Raw genomic sequence first — 17,500 nt, 5'->3', positions numbered from 1 at the left:
TAATAAAATTGAGACAGATGGAGAATGATGGATAATGAGCTGTAATGCCCAACACAGGGCTGGAGGGGGCAGGAAAGCTCACGGAAAACTATCCAGGATCGCTACTGTACCTTCCGCTAGACCTCATTTAATTAACTCTCTCCACTTTAAACAACATGAGATACAGGAACTCACAGAAATAAGACATAATAATAGCCCTGATGTGAAAGAGTTAGACTGTTGTCCTAGACTGAGCTAAAGCTATCTAACCATCTCTATCTAATGATGATTATATATTGTCAGTCTGTCTGCAACCCCTCAATACAAAGACACTGTCTAATATGGATTATTGATCAAAGGTATTCCTTTTTCCATCAATTTATTTATACAACGGAAATCAATCGATCGCCACAAAGGTTAGGAAAATGACATGTATATTCAAGAATGTCCTAGAATCCCAGGTGACGGTGAAAACATTTGCTGCCTTTTTCATTTTTATCAAGGTTTAGTTTTTTCCAAATTACAAAACAAATTAAATATTTCCCAATTACCAATAAAATCCTATGAGTCACTCAGTGTAATAGTCCATTATGTCAACGACCAACTGCCAAATGTCAGGGGGGAAAACACTAGCAACTTTTCTCGATCTTGTGAAACAAACAAATAAATAAGGAAAGCATAATAACATAGTCTGAATAATTGATTTAAAAAATCTCTGTCTCTAAAACACCATGAAACAAATGAATTAAAGGACAAACAACCATATAGATCCTATTAAATTACTAGAGGGGCTGTGTCATCATTCTATGGGGAGGACAAACTGCACCCTGCTAATGTAAACTAGTTTTCTCTTGATTTATTACCACATCATTCCAAGGTTTCTCTCTAGTGACAGCGCAATTGTTCTTTAAGTAAATCAACTTCACTAACAAACACATTTTGGCATACTATAATAGAGAAAGAAAGATCCAGGAGTGGATTTTTTTTGTATAAGAAAAAAAAAAGAACAAGAAATCAGTGTAGGTACCAGCGAGGTCAGGGGAAGATCATTGATACATACAATGGGGTTTTTGGCCACTGATGAAAAAGGTGAACGCTTAAGACACAGGCCATCACTCTTTATTCATTTAGTAAAATATCGGACAATACAGAAAAGTTGGATAGATTTTAAGAGAAAGGAAGAATATCAGCAGGTACACTTTGATTTCATTTGATTTGAAGTGCATCTGGACTCAATGCTACACCTACGTTACCATGCAAATGATCAAAGATTTGCGCAACAAAAAAACACAAACGATAGCCTATATATATATAGCTTTCACACCTTTTATATAACAACAGGTTCAGCTGTTAGACCTGAAAAAAACGTCCTGCGAGGAGACCAGGGAAAGCATGTTCAATTCATGTGCTATCCATCAGACATTGTGCAGTACAAAATGGATATGTTTTGTTTATATGTCTTAAATAAAAGAAATATCAAATCAAATCAAATATCTGTCTATTTTAATTATACAAATGTACCTACGTAAGAAATAAATGTATTTCTAAAATTACGATCAACAAAGTCTTTATAAATGAAATATGATAGATACGATAACAATCTAAATCAATGATACAATACCGTAGTAGATATGTCAAATTGAGATCCATTGATTGACTATCAAATTTAGTACATTGTTAAAAGTCAGTATAATTTTAACACATGGTATGGCATCAATAGCTTTACGGGAAGAAAAAGGTTTTTGACTCGGCATTACTGGCATCTTTCCATCTAGGCCTGAGTATGTTTTAGAATTTGTAACGATTTAATATTTAATATGTAAGCTTACTAACCCAGTGGTGGTATTATTGATTGGATACACTTCCCTGTTGAAAATAAATAGTATTTGATTGTAATATAATTTATCCACGCCAGCAAATGTCGGATTACAGCAAAGGTCTTGGTAATCTTTGTTGAACAAAATGACATGCACGGAACCCAGCTGTGCCCTTTGCAAGTCTAGTGGGGGAATGCATTTGACACCGAAAACAAAAAAGCATCGCAAAAATAGATAAAGTGACATTTCAGGAGAAATTAAAAAGTTATGTCAGAAAGAAAGACACAAAATGACACAAAACTTTCAGTAAATACTGAGTCAGAGCTTTAACGGTAACAGGCCTTGGAAAAATGCCAAATGCATGAAAACGTCTTTCAGCGAGGCTGTCATACTGGCCAAGACAAGGCATTCTCAGGCCAAAGCCCCAACAACCACAACAAAAATATAAACCGTAAAATCTGCTTTCAATTGACAACGAGACAGAAAAAGAACCTGTCGTGAATACTCCACCCTGGTGGCAACAAAACGGGCCTTAGATCTCAAAACATTCAAACGGGGCTTCAGATCTCAATACATTTCAAACGGGGTTTCAGATCTCAATTCATTCAAACGGCCGAGATTTGTCTTCTCTATTCTACTCTGAACCTGAAGAAGAAATCAGCTCCTAATATGTTTGTCTAGATAGTGGAATAAGTATCCCTTATGACATCACTTGAGGCATAACAAAAGATTAACAACATTGGCTTTCCCCAAATGCTTCTTTGGGAAGGATTTATTCCATGCTCCTTTTCTCCCAAACCAAGGACAATGCAACACAAACCTACTGCCATAGACTCCCAGTCTCCCACAGAGCTTAGAGACTGCAGCAAATGCCTTCTCATGACAAGCCATACATTTTAGCATCATTAACTTCCAATTAAGTGGGCATAAGCCTTAAACAATAGCCATCTCAATGTCCATACAATGTCCTCTCCTGGACTTACGGAAATAATAGCAAGCTGTTTCTACTATTCGCAAAAGTCACAGCTTTTCAAAAGGTATGTCGGCGGTGTGTATTTATTTCAGAGGAGTATTTGAATTCAGTGCAAGAAACCATGCCATTAGGAGGTCTGATATAGTTTATAATATATTTAATGTATATCGCATAATATAGTCTATGTAATATACAGTGGGGTCTGAAATTATTGACACCCTTGATAATGATGAGAAATAATGACTGTATAAAATAAATCAATAAAATACTGAGCTATATTGTATGCAGCAACAAAAAAAATGATTTATATTATTTTATACTAATACAATTGCTCAAAGAAAGGTATGGGTCAAAATTATTCACACCCCTAAATATTTCTATAAATAAAGTAGTCAAAAGTGTAGTATTTGGTTCCATATTCCTAGTATGCAATGACTGCATCAAGCTTGTGACTCTACAAACTTGTTGGATGCATTTGCAGGTCGTTTTGGTTGTTTTCAGATTATTTTGTGTTCAATAGAAATGAATGGTAAATAATGTATTGTGTCAATTTGGAGTCACTTTTATTTTAAACAAGAATAATAATATGTTTCTAAACACTTCTACATTAATGTGGATGCTACCACGATTACGGATAATCCTGAATGAATCGTGAATAATGATGAGTGAGAAAGTTAGAAGGTCAAATATCATAGCCACAAGACATGCTAACCTCCCCTGGTAATGGTGAGAAGTTAGCATTTCTTGGGGGTATGATCTTTGACCTTTTAACTTTCTCACTCATCATTATTCACGATTCATTCAGGATGATCCGTAACCATGGTAGCATCCACATTAATGTAGAAGTGTTTAGAAACATATTATATTCTTGTTTACAATAAAAGTGACTCCAAAATGACACAATACATAATTTACCATTCATTTCTATTGCAGACAAAATAATCTGAAACACAACCAAAACTAACAGCAAATGCATCCAACAAGTTTGTAGAGTCACAAGCTTGATGTAGTCATTGGAATATGGAACCAAATAAAACACTTTACACTACTTTATTTATAAGAACCTTTAGGGTTGTCAAAAAATTGTACCCCTACCTTTTTGAAAAAAATAAATGGTTACTTGTTAAATAAAATCTCTTTCTCTGAGCAATTGTATTATTATAAAATAATATCATTTTCCTTTTTTCCCCCCATACAATATAGCTCAGTATTTGAATGATTCATTTTATTCAGTCATTATTACTGATCTTTATCAAGGGTGTCAATAATTTCGGACCCCACTGTATATTAAAAAAGTTAATGATCATTGTTGATCTGAAAAATAGAGATACTTATAGGAATACAAATGTGTGTGTGTGTACAATTATTTCAAGCCACAGTTCAACACAGCATTAAAATCAAATAAAATATGACTTACTGAGGAAGGCAAACCGGGGGGAACTTTCCGAACTTTCTTTGTATGGACCTCTGAAAACACAAGAATTAAACACAGTTCAGTGTCACATTTTTATTGATAACCTCATTATTTTATTTTTTAAGTCACACGATCAAGACTGAACAAACTCAATGACTGATCAAGCCGCTTCACAAATAGCTTATTGAGCATGGCTAAATAAGGAAGCCTTAACATGACAACATACAACCAAGTAAAACTACAAATATAGCTATCACAAAACACAAAATAATTCACTTTATATTGGGGGTAGGACATTTTGTCAGCCGGTAACTGTCATGCAAATAACTGCCGGTCTCACGGTAATTGACCGTTAATTAACATAAACACATTTAGCATCTCCTGGCTTCCACGCATAGCCTACAAGCCACTGATGTGGACCTTTGAAAACAGCTGCATTAAAAAAAAGTATAATAACTTAATTTAATATAGCCTAAACCGTCACAATAAATCCATCATTTATTTTAGGCAGGTCTAAAGAAACATTATGATATAAAGAAAATGTAGCCTATTTCAGAAGAACAGAATAACATATTTTCTGAGTCGTCCTCATGATAGGCCCTGATCTGGCTATGCCATATGGCTGTGGGCTACATTAGCAGACAAGATTTGCTGATAATTCCCATGGCATTATTTTATATTATTTTATAGTAAGAAGAATACAATTGAACATTGCTGAATAAAATAGAAAGGATATTTTCCCCAAACGTTTTCTGAGGGAGTGCACACACACGTGGCTATTCTTTGTTCGGCGGTTAACAAAGTGATAATTTGCTTAATTTAGAGTTATTTATGCAACTTTAGTGATGACACAAACCTTCGGCTATTTGTTTTGATTTCTAATACATTCTAAGGCTGCATGATGCGACTAATTTGATTTGAATAAAGTCTAATGAAAGGCACTCTGCTCTGTCTCTTGCGCAGGCTGCACACACTTCATCAATCTCTCATTCACAATTTGACTAGCACTTGATAATATTCTCACCATCAAACTATTTTCAGATTGCACCACTTTTCTTTTCCGTTATTGATTTTTTTGAATTTTTTTAAACAAGTTATTTTTTTTCATTTCACTTCACCAATTTGGACTATTTTGTGTATGTCCATTACATGAAATCCAAATAAAAAATAAATTTAAATTACAGGTTGTAATGCAACAAAATAAGACAATCGCCAAGGGGGATGAATACTTTTGCAAGGCACTGTATCTATGCATATTGCTTATGGTCTAGATTGCAAGCTATCTGCACTAATGTTGCTATTTTGTAGAAAGCCCTTGTTAATACCAGCCAGATGGCCACAGCTAGATAACTACCTAGCAAGATGATGAAGAAACAACATACTGCCAGTGCCGGCCCATAGCCCAATATTTAGCTAGCTAGCCAACGTAAGCATATATGTTAGCTAGCACAACTCATCTAGCTAGCTAGCTAAGGACACTGCACTAACTCAGCAGCTAACACAGGCAGCTGTTTAATGGAATCTAGCTAATCCATTGTGACGTAATTATAATGTCAAAACTAGCTACAGTGGTTAGCTCGCTTGGAGGCAGTAGTGTTGTGTAGCATTGCGTCGGTGCACTTAGCTAGCTACCATCCCATAGCCTACATTGCATATGAAGTGTGACAGGCTCGTCCATATAGGCCTGTGGGCTGATGCATGCGACCCAGCAGACTATTCTCAATTTAATCTTGTCTTTACATACACTAAAATGATATATGTGTGAAATTAGTTTTTGATTTAGAATGGACCATTATCATGCAGCTGTCAGAACAGGAGCAGGGGGCTGAAAAAAGACAATCTGTAATGCACCAGAATAGCGAATGGAGGACGCTTTTTTCGCGCGGGTTCATTTTCATGACGCCCAGGTAGGCTACTCCGGTTGTAAAGCGAAGCAACGTGCTTAACATTAAAGAAAGTTGAGAAATAAATATATCAAGGCCTAGCCAATAGAAAGCTGTTTTTACATAGCATAGCCTATAGAAATGTAGTGCAACACGGGCATATATAGGAATAGTTATTTAATTCCATGCATCAACCAGCTATGAATAGCTAACTCTTACTGAGCAACGGGTGATCCTATTCCGCTCAAACTCTGAATGCCAGGGCTCTCATTAACTGTTTGATTCGATTTTTTTCGATCGCATTTGCAATGACGTCAGAGTGATTAGAGGGACAATAGAGCGCCGAGCACCAGGCAGTTAGCGACTGGCCGTTAGCAAGTTTGGTAGGCTACTAATGACCATCAGCAGCATCGGAGCACAGTTTTGGAGAAGCCTAGTTACTGTTACTCAACCGTCACGTGGAATTTGACCGCGGTCATGACTCGTGACTGGCGGTGTGGCGGTAACACGGTCACCATAACAGTTCTAATTGGGGGCTGACACCTCTCAAAGCTGACACCTCTCAAGGCTGACACCTCTCAAAGCTGACACCTCTCAAGGCTGACACCTCTCAAAGCTGACACCTCTCAAGGCTGACACCTCTCAAGGCTGACACCTCTCAAGGATGACACCTCTCAAGGCTGACACCTCTCAAGGCTGACACCCCTCAAGGCTGACACCTCTCAAAGCTGACACCTCTCAAGGCTGACACCTCTCAAGGCTGACACCTCTCAAGGCTGACACCTCTCAAGGATGACACCTCTCAAGGCTGACACCTCTCAAGGCTGACACCTCTCAAGGCTGACACCTCTCAAGGCTGACACCTCTCAAGGCTGACACCTCTCAAGGATGACACCTCTCAAGGCTGACACCTCTCAAGGCTGACACCTCTCAAGGCTGACACCTCTCAAGGCTGACACCTCTCAAGGCCTGATATCTGTCTACTTTATTTATAATTTCCTCTTTCAGGTTTTCCACCCAAACAACGTCACACGGAAGCGTTTGGCTTTCCAAGAAGTCTGACTGACTTTGGATACGTAGAATGGATCATATTAATTAAAAAGCTATGTATGTTGAACACACAATTTGTGTGATAGTTCATGACCAATATATTTATTTATTTTTTAAACAGCTTTGATATTAAAATAGAATCAGTTCTGATATTACATTAATTATAAGTTAACTATACTTTGGTGAAGTCACTTTGTGAAACTGAATGTGTAAAAAGTGTTATTGTGCTACATATCACATTATGACCCAACAGGTAGCGTTCTTCTGTGTATAGAGTGATGGTGACATGACACATACAGAAGCAAATGTCTCTTAGGCTGTTCAACTGCCCTCTCGAACGCACGTCCAGAGAGACCACAAGGAGAGGGGAGGGAGAGAGAGACCACAGGGAGAGGGGTAGGAGGGAGAGGTGGTGGAGGAGGAGGAAGAGGTGGTGGAAGAGGTGGTGGAGGAGGAGGAGGAAGAGGAAGAAGAGGTGGTGGAGGAGGAGGAAGAAGAAGAGGAGGGGGAAGAGGTGGTGGAGGAGGATGAGGAAGAAGAAGAGGAGGAGGAAGAGGTGGTGGAGGAGAAGGAGGAGGAAGAGGAGGAGGAAGAGAAGAGAAGAACAGCGAGATTAAGAGCCTGGTGGAGTGGTGTGAGGGTCGGGAGCTGAGCTCACCCATGTTGTCGCTGTGCAGTGGCCTCCGGCGAGGGTTGTTGTTGTTGTAGTGCTGGTAATACTGGGATCCAGGCTTGGTGGGCGACACCGCCCCAGGACTGCCCATGCCCATCTCTCCTGCCAGGAGACTCGGCTGTAACACACAGGACAGGACAGAGACACGTTAACAGACAAAAAAACACAGGATAGGAACACACCAGTCGCTAAACGTAATGTACCCCTCACGGTGTTCTCCAGTGTGACGTCAGGTCGAGGTGCGTGAAATGAGCGGCTCAGAAAATTACAATCCTCACACATTTACAGTAAAATGTAGAAACATGAAGTAACATTTGGCCTGAATCGGCAGCAGCACGTTTCCATTTGTGGTCGTTTTAAAGATGCGCTTAAATGAAGGATTATTAAACGTAAATGACAGGTTTTGGAATAATAGGACCCTGAAAAAATAAAGTAATTATACACAAGACAAACTATTTGAAGATAATTAAAATAATCACAAGGTTGGAATCAATAAAATACGTTGTCAAGGTTTTTCAGTTTCAGCACATGCAGACCTTTACGTTTTACTTCTAAACTTGAATCCCAACCCTAAGAAACAAAATGAACAAAAAATGTAATTAAAGTTTTAATTTCAATCTACATATTTAATAACCTACCGCAACAGATATACATTTATAAAAAATTACCTTGATAACGAAAACAACAAGGTAGTATCCATATCAGGACGTAGTCCACTAAAAAGCCCCAGATGACCCCTGAACTGACAGCTCCGTCTGAAACTGCGTAACTAGTGTCTTATCTCAACTCCCCGTGACCGTAGTCCACTTACCCCGAGAAGCCATCATATCTCTTGATTAAACTCTGCACCGACTAACATTGTTCTCCTAATCAAGTTAAATGATTCACCAACAACAAGTGCGTGTAGGTTCGTTAAATTATTATGAAATAAACAAGAAGGAACGAGCAGAAGATGGACTGGAATTTTCCTGCTGGGCGATGAGAGGAGACAAGTGTACTAGTGTACACAGGAGTTTGTACGAGCACAAGAAAAGATTTCCCAACTTTACGGATGAACTTGTTCAAACTTCCCAGCGACTGAACTAATTAGTGTAGTTGATCAAGTAGAGAAAGTGTTTGCCCTGATCGGAATTCCAGTCACTGGGGTTCTCACAACAGACTCAGACATGCTTCACTAGATCTCAATTCACATGCTAAACAGGCTAAATAGGCCAATTACAGGCCTACTCCTGGGTCCCCATTAACTCTGGCTACCACCCGAATGGAACCCTATTCCCTATATAGTGAACTAGGGCCCATATGGGCCCTGGTCAAAAGTTAGTGCACTATATAGGGAACAGGGTGCCATTTGGGAGTACACCTGGGAAACTAAGACGGGGGCCTTCAGACTGCTAAAACAAAAGGACTCTTGTCTTACATAAAGTAAGTCAACTCCCCCCACCCAACCATCACCCACCATCACCCCACCATCCCCCCACACCATCACCACCACCCCCTCCACCATCACCCCACCATCACTCTCCTCTCCCCATCTCAGAGATGACGCGCTGTTGTACCCAGCTGGCATCCAGCGCCTGATATTAACTAAGATAAATGACTAGCACCTGAATGGAGGAGGGAGAGGAGAGAGAAGAGAGAGAGAGGGAAGAGAGAGAGGGGGAAGAGAGAGAGAGGGAAGAGAGAGAGGGGGAAGAGAGAGAGAGGGAAGAGAGAGAGGGAAGAGAGAGAGAAGAGAGAGAGAAGAGAAGAGAGAGAGGGAAGAGAGAGAGAGGGAAGAGAGAGAGATGGAAGAGAGAGAGAGAAGAGAACAGAGAGAGAAGAGAAGAGAGAGAGAAGAGATAGAGAGGGAAGAGATAGAGTGAAGAGAGTGAGAAGAGAAGAGAGAGAGGGAAGAGAGAAATAGGGAAGAGAGAGAGATGGAAGAGAGAGAGAGGGAAGAGAGAGAGGGAAGAGAGAGAGAGGGAAGAGAGAGAGAGAAGAGAACAGAGAGAGAAGAGAAGAGAGATGGAAGAGAGAGAGAGGGAAGAGAGAGAGGGAAGAGAGAGAGAGGGAAGAGAGAGAGAGAAGAGAAGAGAGAGAGAGGGAAGAGAGAGAGAGAGATAGAGAGAGGGAAGAGGTAGAGAGGGAAGAGAGAGAGAAGAGAAGAGAGAGAGGGAAGAGAGAGAGAGGGAAGAGATAGAGAGAGAAGAGAAGAGAGAGAGAGGGAAGAGAGAGAGAGAGAAGAGAGAGGAGAGAGAGAGATAGAGAGATAGAGAGGGAAGAGGTAGAGAGGGAAGAGAGAGAGAAGAGAAGAGAGAGAGGGAAGAGAGAGAGAGAAGAGAAGAGAGAGAGAGGGAAGAGAGACAGAGAGAAGAGAAGAGAGAGAGGGAAGAGAGAGAGAAGAGAAGAGAGAGAGAGGGAAGAGAGAGGAGAGAAGAGAGAGAGAGAGCGGGAACAGAGATGGAAGAGAGGAACTGTCCCATGAAGGATTAAGGCACCTTGCCTTGGCATTTATAACACAGGGGTAGACTATGTATGCATCAGTGCACTACGTAGGGAATAGGGTGGTGCAATTTGGGACTCATCCTTGATCATGCCTGCTTGAGCACCAAATGACGATTATCGAAAGGAGAGGAGGTCATTGAGAAATAATTTGGAAAAATGGCACCACACAAAAGACAGAAAAAGGCGTAAAAGTTTTGAAGCACGTCCAAATAAATAATGTGGTTTTCCAGCTGAAGAAAAGAATGCAACCAAACAGAACAAGGGGTAAATAGTTTGAAGTCAAAGCCAAATAAACAAAGGTCTTTTTTTTTCCTGATAGCAGTACTATAATCTGGATGAACATGACAGCATTATTACTGGATGGAAGACAAGAGCAGAGACAAAGTGGAGCTCCCCAATGGAGACTAAGCCCTACTTTGGCAGTACAGTAGGAGCATCACCATAGGGCTTGTCCCTTTACAGTAGGAACATACCAATAGGGCTTGTCTCTTTACAGTAGGAGAATCACCATAGGGCTTGTCCCTTTACAGTAGGAGCATACCAATAGGGCTTGTCTCTTTACAGTAGGAGAATCACCATAGGGCTTGTCCCTTTACAGTAGGAGCATCACCATAGGGCTTGTCTCTTTACAGTAGGAGCATCACCATAGGGCTTGTCCCTTTACAGTAGGAGAATCACCATAGGGCTTGTCCCTTTACAGTAGGAGCATACCAATAGGGCTTGTCTCTTTACAGTAGGAGAATCACCATAGGGCTTGTCCCTTTACAGTAGGAGCATACCAATAGGGCTTGTCCCTTTACAGTAGGAGAATCACCATAGGGCTTGTCCCTTTACAGTAGGAGAATCACCATAGGGCTTGTCCCTTTACAGTAGGAGCATACCAATAGGGCTTGTCTCTTTACAGTAGGAGAATCACCATAGGGCTTGTCCCTTTACAGTAGGAGCATCACCATAGGGCTTGTCTCTTTACAGTAGGAGCATCACCATAGGGCTTGTCCCTTTACAGTAGGAGAATCACCATAGGGCTTGTCCCTTTACAGTAGGAGCATACCAATAGGGCTTGTCTCTTTACAGTAGGAGAATCACCATAGGGCTTGTCCCTTTACAGTAGGAGCATACCAATAGGGCTTGTCCCTTTACAGTAGGAGAATCACCATAGGGCTTGTCCCTTTACAGTAGGAGAATCACCATAGGGCTTGTCCCTTTACAGTAGGAGCATACCAATAGGGCTTGTCTCTTTACAGTAGGAGAATCACCATAGGGCTTGTCCCTTTACAGTAGGAGCATACCAATAGGGCTTGTCCCTTTACAGTAGGAGCATCACCATAGGGCTTGTCCCTTTACAGTAGGAGAATCACCATAGGGCTTGTCCCTTTACAGTAGGAGCATACCAATAGGGCTTGTCTCTTTACAGTAGGAGAATCACCATAGGGCTTGTCCATTTACAGTAGAAGCATCACCATAGGGCTTGTCCCTTTACAGTAGGAGAATCACCATAGGGCTTGTCTCTTTACAGTAGAAGCATACCAATATGGCTTGTCTCTTTACAGTAGGAGCATCACCATAGGGCTTGTCCCTTTACAGTAGGAGCCTCACCATAGGGCTTGTCCCTTTACAGTAGGAGAATCACCATAGGCCTTGTCTCTTTACAGTAGGAGCATCACCATAGGGCTTGTCCCTTTACAGTAGGAGCATCACCATAGGGCTTGTCTCTTTACAGTAGGAGCATCACCATAGGGCTTGTCTCTTTACAGTAGGAGCATCACCATAGGGCTTGTCCCTTTACAGTAGGAGAATCACCATAGGGCTTGTCTCTTTACAGTAGGAGCATCACCATAGGGCTTGTCTCTTTACAGTAGGAGCATCACCATAGGGCTTGTCTCTTTACAGTAGGAGCATCACCATAGGGCTTGTCTCTTTACAGTAGGAGCATCACCATAGGGCTTGTCTCTTTACAGTAGGAGCATCACCATAGGGCTTGTCCCAGGCCTTTAAAGCACTTTCACATGATGCCTTACTTGAATCAGCCATACTTGTTTGATGGGTAAAGTCTCTACACTGTAAGACTTGTCTGTAATCAGTAAAACACTGTAGAATGCACAGTAAAATACTGACATTAGTTTTACAGCATTAATGCTGTAGATTGCTATGCATTATTGGTAAAATGCAGAAAAATACTGTCATTAACTGTAATTGGAAGCCTCCTGTAAAAAATTACACTAACATACTGTATTTCTTTACAGTAATAGCTGATGCCTATTGTAGATTCAAAGTATCAGTTTCAGGCGCCAACATCATGCTGTCGGATGAGACATAAAACTCAAAACTATTTTAGTAAATATCTTCTGAAGCGGCTGTGAAGTGGAAGAATATTTTCAGCAGCTGCTGTAGTGGGTGCCTTGTTTGTAAGCATATTTATTGCTAGCCAACGTTGAATCACTACATGTTTCCTTAGGTAACCTAGCTAGATAGCTGGCTAACGTTTGCTTGCTAGCTAGCTGAAGTTGACTAAATATATTTAGGTCTGCTCTAAATTGCCCCGTAAATATCTAGCCCGTGTGACCGTAGAGAATACACTGAGAGCAGATTCGTGACCGTTTCCACCATTACTACAGAGAAAATAGCTCGTTTCTAGCAGTTCAAAAGATGACCCATATCTTTTCCGATTGACGGGCTGCATTTTACACATAATCCGCGTTGGTGGGCCGTACTCGAGAGCCGCTAAAGCTGATGCGAATGACCAGTGCGCCATGTTGTATCCAGGTGCCTGCCGACCGAAAGCGCAGCGCCACTGGTCAACTGTAGCCCAACACAGTGTCGGCTGTGGAAACTAGTAACGTGGCGAATTATCCCCTCCCAGGATTTCAAGTAGGATAGCAGCCTACACAAGAAATAACTCATATTGGTAGCCATCTATATGTCATCGTGATATATTCTACTCAATGGGGAAGAGCATCAATGGCTAAAACCCCGAGACACAGCGTCCTCCTTAGCTGTCACAACCCTGTGTGATTCGGTTCATTTGGCTGTCATCTGCGCGACATAAATCATTGTTTTGTAGGCCAGGATTGTCCACATTGCCTCTCCCGCTAACCATGTGTTTAATTTAAAAAAAAAACGTTGTTCCATAATGTTACAGTATTAGCTGAACATGTTCACTTTACCAGTAGTTTGCAAACATTTGGTGGCACAGCTAGAAAGGAAAATGTTGTGAGTCTGGTAAAATAATCTGTGATATTGTGTAGGCTAAAGCAATGGTGTTTTAGTTATCTAGGGGTTGTAGTGTATCTGGCTGTCTTATTTGTATTTGATCAATGCCTCAATTGATTTCATAAACTATATTGGATATATGCTGTAGGTTTGAATCAACCCAAGATTATGAATCCAGAAGATGGGACAGAGTACATGACAAAGGTGGCCCAGAGGAAGCCAGCTGGTTATTCCCAATCCCAACCTTGGCCTCATTCTTCCAAGAGCTTACTGAGTTTGAATGAAGACCTCTAGTGAGGTAAGCACACATACGCGGGACACCAGCTTGATATGTCCCTTGTCCCCTGTCTTTTAACCCACAGAGTAACAGCCCTGGTGCTCTCAGTCTCTCATTCTATTCTTTATTTTTCTATGCTTGTCCTATGGGTGAGAAGAGCTGACCAATAAGTATGAAAAATGTACGCACTCACTAACTGTAATTCGCTCTGGATAATAAGAGCGTCTGCTAAAATGACTAAAAAAAAATCAGAAATGAGGAGGATTGTTACGGAGCCCCATGAGGAACAACTGATGCTCCGCTGACTTCTCTCTCCTGGATGCTCTCCTGCCCAAACCGTCCTGTTGTGTGTTTGAACCCCCAAACCCCCGAAAAGAGCTGCCACTGCCGCTGATCACAGATCTAGGATTTTCACAGATCTTGTAATTTTGCTTTATAGCAGAGATGCTGTAATATATTTCAGAGTACTATTTTCCTTACTGTAAAACATTACAGTAACAGTTACAGCAGGGATGCTGAAAATATGTTTATACAGTAAGGAAAATAGTACTGTAAAATATATTGCTTTGGTACCTGTAGAGAGTGGGCAGCAACAAGTGCTAGGCTTACTAGTAGCATGGGGAAACCACAGGACTTTCTGATGTCATAAGGAGTATGATATGTGTTCCTGTTCTGTTCTACAGTGTTGTGTTGTATGATACAGACACACCACAGCCCAGCCTGGTCCTAGACAGCTACGTATAGTTACAGACACACCACAGCCCAGCCTGGTCCTAGACAGCTACGTATAGTTACAGACACACCACAGCCCAGCCTGGTCCTAGACAGCTACGTATAGTTACAGACACACCACAGCCCAGCCTGGTCCTAGACAGCTACGTATAGTTACAGACACACCACAGCCCAGCCGGGTCCTAGACAGCTACGTATAGTTACAGACACACCACAGCCTAGCCTGGTCATAGACAGCTACGTATAGTTACAGACACACCACAGCCTGGTCCTAGACAGCTACGTATAGTTACAGACACACCACAGCACAGCCTGGTCCTAGACAGCTACGTATAGTTACAGACACACCACAGCCTGGTCCTAGACAGCTACGTATAGTTACAGACACACCACAGCCTGGTCCTAGACAGCTACATATAGTTACAGACACACCACAGCCTGGTCCTAGACAGCTACGTATAGTTACAGACACATCACAGCCCAGCCTGGTCCTAGACAGCTACGTATAGTTACAGACACACCACAGCCTAGCCTGGTCCTAGACAGCTACGTATAGTTACAGACACACCACAGCCCAGCCTGGTCCTAGACAGCTACGTATAGTTACAGACACACCACAGCCCAGCCTGGTCCTAGACAGCTACGTATAGTTACAGACACACCACAGCCCAGCCTGGTCCTAGACAGCTACGTATAGTTACAGACACACCACAGCCTGGTCCTAGACAGCTACGTATAGTTACAGACACACCACAGCCCAGCCGGGTCCTAGACAGCTACGTATAGTTACAGACACACCACAGCCTAGCCTGGTCCTAGACAGCTACGTATAGTTACAGACACACCACAGCCTAGCCTGGTCCTAGACAGCTACGTATAGTTACAGACACACCACAGCCTAGCCTGGTCATAGACAGCTACGTATAGTTACAGACACACCACAGCCTGGTCCTAGACAGCTACGTATAGTTACAGACACACCACAGCCCAGCCTGGTCCTAGACAGCTACGTATAGTTACAGACACACCACAGCCTGGTCCTAGACAGCTACGTATAGTTACAGACACACCACAGCCTGGTCCTAGACAGCTATGTATAGTTACAGACACACCACAGCCTGGTCATAGACAGCTACGTATAGTTACAGACACACCACAGCCCAGCCTGGTCCTAGACAGCTACGTATAGTTACAGACACACCACAGCCTAGCCTGGTCCTAGACAGCTACGTATAGTTACAGACACACCACAGCCTGGTCCTAGACAGCTACGTATAGTTACAGACACATCACAGCCTAGCCTGGTCCTAGACAGCTACGTATAGTTACAGACACACCACAGCCTAGCCTGGTCCTAGACAGCTACGTATAGTTACAGACACACCACAGCCTGGTTCTAGACAGCTATGTATAGTTACAGACACACCACAGCCTGGTCCTAGACAGCTACGTATAGTTATAGACACACCACAGCCCAGCCTGGTCCTAGACAGCTACGTATAGTTACAGACACACCACAGCCCAGCCTGGTCCTAGACAGCTACGTATAGTTACAGACACACCACAGCCTGGTCCTAGACAGCTACGTATAGTTACAGACACACCACAGCCTGGTCCTAGACAGCTACGTATAGTTACAGACACACCACAGCCCAGCCTGGTCCTAGACAGCTACGTATAGTTACAGACACACCACAGCCTAGCCTGGTCCTAGACAGCTACGTATAGTTACAGACACACCACAGCCTGGTCCTAGACAGCTACGTATAGTTACAGACACACCACAGCCTGGTCCTAGACAGCTACGTATAGTTACAGACACACCACAGCCTGGTCCTAGACAGCTACGTATAGTTACAGACACACCACAGCCTGGTCCTAGACAGCTACGTATAGTTACAGACACACCACAGCCCAGCCTGGTCCTAGACAGCTACGTATAGTTACAGACACACCACAGCCTAGCCTGGTCCTAGACAGCTACGTATAGTTACAGACACACCACAGCCTGGTCCTAGACAGCTACGTATAGTTACAGACACACCACAGCCCAGCCTGGTCCTAGACAGCTACGTATAGTTACAGACACACCACAGCCTGGTCCTAGACAGCTACGTATAGTTACAGACACACCACAGCCCAGCCTGGTCCTAGACAGCTACGTATAGTTACAGACACACCACAGCCCAGCCTGGTCCTAGACAGCTACGTATAGTTACAGACACACCACAGCCTGGTCCTAGACAGCTATGTATAGTTACAGACACACCACAGCCCAGCCTGGTCCTAGACAGCTACGTATAGTTACAGACACACCACAGCCTGGTCCTAGACAGCTACGTATAGTTACAGACACACCACAGCCTAGCCTGGTCCTAGACAGCTACGTATAGTTACAGACACACCACAGCCTAGCCTGGTCCTAGACAGCTACGTATAGTTACAGACACACCACAGCCTGGTCCTAGACAGCTATGTATAGTTACAGACACACCACAGCCTAGCCTGGTCCTAGACAGCTACGTATAGTTACAGACACACCACAGCCCAGCCTGGTCCTAGACAGCTACGTATAGTTACAGACACACCACAGCCTAGCCTGGTCCTAGACAGCTACGTATAGTTACAGACACACCACAGCCCAGCCTGGTCCTAGACAGCTACGTATAGTTACAGACACACCACAGCCTAGCCTGGTCCTAGACTGCTACGTATAGTTACAGACACACCACAGCCTGGTCCTAGACAGCTATGTATAGTTACAGACACACCACAGCCTAGCCTGGTCCTAGACTGCTACGTATAGTTACAGACACACCACAGCCTGGTCCTAGACAGCTATGTATAGTTACAGACACACCACAGCCCAGCCTGGTCCTAGACAGCTATGTATAGTTACAGACACACCACAGCCCAGCCTGGTCCTAGACAGCTACGTATAGTTACAGACACACCACAGCCTGGTCCTAGACAGCTACGTATAGTTACAGACACACCACAGCCTGGTC

The 17,500-nt window shown here is 42.7% G+C and overlaps 1 protein-coding gene across 9 annotated transcripts in view; it reads right to left on the bottom strand.

The window, feature by feature from the left end:
• Positions 1-17,500, bottom strand: part of LOC121581840 (transcription factor 4) — a 340,785-nt gene that overhangs the window by 138,021 nt on the left and 185,264 nt on the right. For 7 of the 9 annotated variants that reach the window (XM_045224978.1, XM_045224979.1, XM_045224976.1 and 4 more), the window contains 2 exons: positions 7,775-7,907; positions 4,187-4,236 (listed from right to left, as the gene is read on the bottom strand). In XM_045224978.1, coding sequence (XP_045080913.1) covers positions 4,187-4,236; positions 7,775-7,907 — 183 coding nt within the window. Of the gene's footprint in view, positions 1-4,186; positions 4,237-7,774; positions 7,908-8,457; positions 8,554-8,600; positions 8,818-17,500 lie in introns of those variants that run through there. The other 2 variants (XM_045224983.1, XM_045224984.1) reach the window with 2 other exon arrangements.

This window comes from Coregonus clupeaformis, chromosome 15 (assembly GCF_020615455.1).
Source record: "Coregonus clupeaformis isolate EN_2021a chromosome 15, ASM2061545v1, whole genome shotgun sequence".
Lineage (NCBI taxonomy): Eukaryota > Metazoa > Chordata > Actinopteri > Salmoniformes > Salmonidae > Coregonus > Coregonus clupeaformis.
Note: the sequence above shows the minus strand (reverse complement) of the source record. Positions and strands in the feature narration are given on the sequence as shown.